Raw genomic sequence first — 5,560 nt, 5'->3', positions numbered from 1 at the left:
CAATATTTGTAACTTGTAATATTTTATTATGTATGTTTCGAATGAGTTTGTATTAAACAAAGAAAAATTCAGGTACTTAGTTATATGACTTTGTTTATCCGTTGCATGTTTTCTTTTGCACACTTGTTGCATGTACATACACTTGGCACTTGGCGATAGGGTGGTGACCCATGTTGTCATCATCCTGATGTCTTGATTTCTCCATGTCCGTACGTGGGATTTGGGGGGGTCACATAAATTTAGCTAAGCCAATAAAGATGCTCTTAGCATGCCAGCTTTGACTTGAAATTTAGGTACTATCTCAAGAAGTGCATCCGACAGTGAAAACTACTTCCTTTTCCTTTCTCTATTGGTTTTATATTTTTAACTAAGAAAGTTTTGTACAAGAAAAAAAAATCTATTGATCACAAAATTCATGTGCGCATAATAACTTATGGAAGTATTTACAATGTGTATTAGATCTTCTGTAATATGTATATACTGCAATTTATTTTTCTTTGGAAAAAGTATACTGAATATATAGAAAGTGTTATTCGAAGAAGAAAAATGATAGTCTGATTATGCAACATTTATATATACAATAATTAATACTTTGGGTTTCCCACTAAAAAGAAAAAAAATGAGGGAGAGAGAATTAATTAGGGATGAACTATGTTTTATTTGGGTGTAAATTATATAAAATATTTTTTTGGTTATATTTTGAGCTCTCTTAGCCCTTGTTTGCATGTTAAGCTGAGTAAAGATGAGTTGAATTATTTATAAACAATAAAGAGTTCATGAGATAGTTATTTATAAAATGCGTTTAGATTTGTTTAGATATTAAGATGATCAATTTAGATGTATTTATAAGAAATTGAAAAAGATTGTGTGTCCGGTATGTAAAAAAGTGTTGAGTTAAAAAAAATTATAGCTCTCTGTAAAGAGGTTTTGAGTTGATATAAATTTAGTGATTTGAGAGTTGAGTATTTAAATTTTAAACTCATTTTAAAATCAAAATATGTCTTCTCTGCTACCTGTTTTTAAGCTTCAAATATGTTGAAATTCTTTGTCATTAATAACGATGGTGCCGAGATAATGGGGCACTAGGGCCAATTTTCTACAACTTGCTAATACAATAATATTATTTTAAACATGCGCGCATTGATTTTTATTCCAGAAATGGTCTCGAGGGGTACTCAATATTAAGAGCATTAGAGCATATATGTCAATGGCTTAGCTAAATATCGTGTGCATTGGATTATTTTAAAATTATTTTTTTATTATTAGGACAAAATATCCTATGTAGTGGATTATGCAAAGTGTATGAACAGTTAATTTATGCTACAGTAAATGCAAAACAAAAATCATCTATTCCGTGCATTGCATTTCTTTTCTTGGTAGAATATGATTAACCATGTATTTAATTAGAATATTATTACTAATTAAAAATAATATTTTAATATTATTTTTTATTTTATAAAAAATAAATAGATAATCCAATATGAGGATTGGATTGGATGTGAATGGAATAGGTTAAAACATTTTCATGTCACAAAAGTTAAAACTAGGATTAACTTTAAAATGATAATCCATTAGAATTGAGATTGCTCTAAAGCATTGGTTTCTCTATATGCAAATGTAAAATCACATATTTTAGAGATTGTCTTTGCCATTTAATAAAAACTCTCATATTAGATCATGCATATTTGAATCAAAATAATAATAAAGTATTATTATTTTTTTTATAAATTTTTCCTAAAATTAATTATATATATTTTGTCATTAGCACCCACTACATACAATTGGCATTAATAATACAAATATAATTCTAAATATAATTCCTTTCCTCCCTAAATGGGAGAAAAAAGTGCCTCTCTCACTTCAACACATGACCTTTTGTGGTCGCCCCTCAAATCCTATAAATGCTAGACTACGATTTCTTTGCTTCCTAATTCGAATTAGCCTCCTCGTCCATTTTCTTCTGCAGCTCCATCTGCATGCCTCTTAATTAGAGCTTTGGTTTTGTGCTCTTTCTTCCATTATCTTACCCTTTATCAAGAAACCTTGCCATTAAGATATGGGGTTTGCAGTACTTGAAAACCAAGTTGGTATTCTTTGTGTGATCTGCATGGTACTACTCTTGCCTGCTTTATGCGCCACTCAAGACGTTTTTACTTACTCATCAAGAGCAACCTACTACGGTAGTGATAATAGCCATGGGACTCCAAGTACGTCTGCATATACACTTCTAGATATTATTTGGCTACCAATTTGGAGTTATTCATAACTATGCATTATAAGTTATTATGTGCATGCATGCAAGAATTATTTGCTCATCTATTTTGAACAACTTTCTTTCTCTACCAAATACTAATTAATACCAATAAGTAGCAAGTGTAAAAGTTATTCGGTTTATATATCATCTGTGTATAGTTGACTCATGAAATGGTGATCATATAGGTGGAACTTGTGGGTTTGGAGAATTTGGAAGGACTGTCAATGATGGCAGCGTGACTGGAGTGTCTAGCCTATATAAGAATGCCACTGGTTGTGGTGCATGCTATCAGGTAAAATTACAAGCCTCTTTTTTGACACATCAAATATACTGCTGATGTAGAAGCATGTCACATGAACTTACCAAATTAAGAAAATATTAATATTTTGATTTTTTAATAAATATAATGGGTCCCATAATAAGTAATAGTTTACGTACTCACTAAACTAATAAATAATATAATGCATTGTAATGCATGAATAATTAAGTGGATAAGTGTTGTGAATAAAGCATAGCACAGTAACTAGCTAGCTAGCATGGTCTACCCAACCTGTTTGAGCTTGCTTTATCTTGAAACACCTTTCCTATCATATGAAACTCAAGGACAATGATTGTGTTAGATAGCACTAATGAAGAAGCAACCTATATAATTTGCTCTACTCGGTCTCCATAATAATAATAATAATAATAATAATAATAATAATAATATAGCATTCATGATTAGTGGTTTTATTGATAATGATGTACTCTTCAGGTTAGGTGCACATCATCACAATATTGCAGTAAGGATGGAGTGAACGTGGTGGTGACTGACTACAGTGAAAGTGACAACATTGACTTCATACTTAGCTCTCGTGCCTACAAAAGATTGGCACGCCCTGGAACCAAATCATCCAAGGAATTGTTCAGTCGTGACGTGATTGACGTAGAATACCGAAGGGTCTCGTGCCGCTACCCTGGTTACAACCTTATGTTCAAGGTCCATGAGCAAAGCGAATATCCTAATTATCTTGCTCTAGTGGTTATATATGCAGCTGGGAAAAACGATATCACAGCTGTCGAATTGTGTGAGGTACATTCATATAATTCTTCGAGTAATACGATATGTATTTATGAAACTCCAAACCTTTGAGTTTGGAGCAACTTGCCTTGCCTGTAAAAAATTAAATTTTTTAATGACTTTTACTTTTTTGCACAAATAAGGTTTTATTAAAAGATATGTATTGAGATGATGATCATTGTTATAAACTAATGGATGGGCTGGCCTCTTTGTTCATTTAATGTTGCATGTAGGAGGATTGCAAACATTGGAGGGGCATGCAGAAAGCCTTTGGGGCAGTGTGGGAGATGGCTAACCAAGTACCAAGGGGTTCAATAAAAATAAGGTTTCAAGTGGGTGGCAAAGGTTGGGTGGAATCCAAAAATGATCTGCCTGCTTTGTGGAAATCCGGGATTGCTTATGACTCAAACATTCAGCTCTAAATAAATTAGAAAGCTCTTTCAATTTTAATAATAGTTTGCTGTTTTATTAGAAAGAAGTATGATCATTGCATGGGTTACTATGTAATTGATTATTAGTTTCTCTCTAGTTACTAGGGTATTGTATTGTATGCTTTGTTAGCAGAAGTGTTCTTGGTCATGTTGCAGTATAAATAATAGGCCAAGTTAATCATGTTGTACTTTGGGGTTAGTGATCAGAGATCACGAGTATGAATAATATAAGGAGTAAAGTTGCAAATAATTGTCCTTATAACTCTTTTCTTTGCATTCTAGGGTTTACTCTTTAGTAATAATTGTCCAAATAATTTGAGTTGCAATATTTAAACTAATAATTTTTTTTTATATAAATTAAATCTTATCTCATCAGTAATATTGTGAAGTTTATGTCCTAATTTACACCGACTTATAAATAAAATTTTTTTAATCAAAACAAAAAATTAAGCATAACAAACAAAAATCCTTCTTTGAGACGTCACTTTTCCCTATTTTGGTTGTACGCGCGCATGCCTACCAGGAGGCTGACATCCAACTACACGAAAATAACTCAAAAGATTGGACTAACTCGTATAGGAATGCACGCACTTCCATATTCGAGGAATCAAAGCTAGAAATAATTGACGTAAAAATATTCGTTGTAGAGTCACCTGTCTCTAATTTCAATATTACAATCAAGATTAATTCTTTAACATATAATCTGAAAAGGAAAATGCTAATCTTCCCATTGAGATTTTTTATTTTATTTTTTTATTTAATAATTAAAGAAATATTTTTTAATGAAGTTGTGAATTTTTTTAATTATTTAAAAGTGTTTAAAAAACTCATGTGAAGAAAAAGTAATATATATATTAGATGAAATACAATAGCGAGAGCCTCCAGCAGCGGCTATAAAGTCATGCACCGTTGATGCTAGGCCTTGGAAAAGTCTTGCCAAAAGAATGGCTCAGCATTGTGGCTATGAATTTTGCTATGAAGTATTTCACATGATATAAAAAAACTAGCTCCTCCTGTCACTTCGATGCGTGCGCACACACACATTATATATGCATGCATATGTACATATAAAAGTACAACCTAGTTGATATGCATGCAAGTCGGCATGTATTCTGGGCTAGACTTTGTGGGATTCTAGTGTAAAAGAACAATTAGTTTGCATTGCTGGGTTATGGAATTATCGCTGCCATAATAGCTGTAAAGCATTTCTTGGCCTCATTTTTCATTTCCTTTTTTTTTTTTCCCTCTGTGTTCGTTTATTCTTTTCTATTTTTTTGGTTGCAAGAACTTGTGGAAGTTTGTGGACAATGTGGTTATACCTAATATGAGAAAGGATTATAGTTTGCAGTGCTGTTCTTATGGATAATGTGGAAGTTTGTGGACAAGGTCCCAGTATACCTTGTCTGTAGCCACCTCCAGCACTATCGTCTTCTGCCTCTTTTGGCTACTGCCATTGGCACCACTGTAGCTCTAGCTAGCGTCTCTGCTCTAGCTTGTGAGAAGTTTAACTGATTTGATCCTTTGGCCTTTGTTTGAAAATTTTATTTTGAGCTATATGCCCAACTATTTTGCTGCATTGGTTCAGGGTTCTGTTGAGGCCCCTATTGCACCCCCTTGTGAGCCTTTTTTTGTAAAGTTAATATAGTTTGTAATTGATTAGAAGAAACTATTGGATCAACTCTCTCTCTCTCTCTCTCTCTCTCTCTCTCTCTCTCTCTCTCTCTCTCTCTCTCTCGGCTTTTTATACACTTACCAGATGGCAAGCCGATAGTCTTTTGTTTACAGATTGATATGGTAAAGGATAGCGTGATCAGG

General features: G+C 32.8%; 1 protein-coding gene across 1 annotated transcript; it reads left to right on the top strand.

Annotated features, from left to right (window-relative positions):
• The first annotated feature begins 2,056 nt into the window (after window positions 1-2,056).
• Window positions 2,057-3,736, top strand: LOC122280730 (expansin-like B1). The gene is made up of 4 exons (XM_043091735.1): window positions 2,057-2,207; window positions 2,440-2,546; window positions 3,009-3,326; window positions 3,548-3,736. The coding sequence occupies exons 1-4, from the start codon at window positions 2,057-2,059 to the stop codon at window positions 3,734-3,736; spliced, it is 765 nt and encodes a 254-aa protein (XP_042947669.1).
• The last annotated feature ends 1,824 nt before the right edge of the window (window positions 3,737-5,560 follow it).

The sequence above is a fragment of the Carya illinoinensis genome, chromosome 11 (genome assembly GCF_018687715.1).
Source record: "Carya illinoinensis cultivar Pawnee chromosome 11, C.illinoinensisPawnee_v1, whole genome shotgun sequence".
Lineage (NCBI taxonomy): Eukaryota > Viridiplantae > Streptophyta > Magnoliopsida > Fagales > Juglandaceae > Carya > Carya illinoinensis.
Note: the sequence above shows the minus strand (reverse complement) of the source record. Positions and strands in the feature narration are given on the sequence as shown.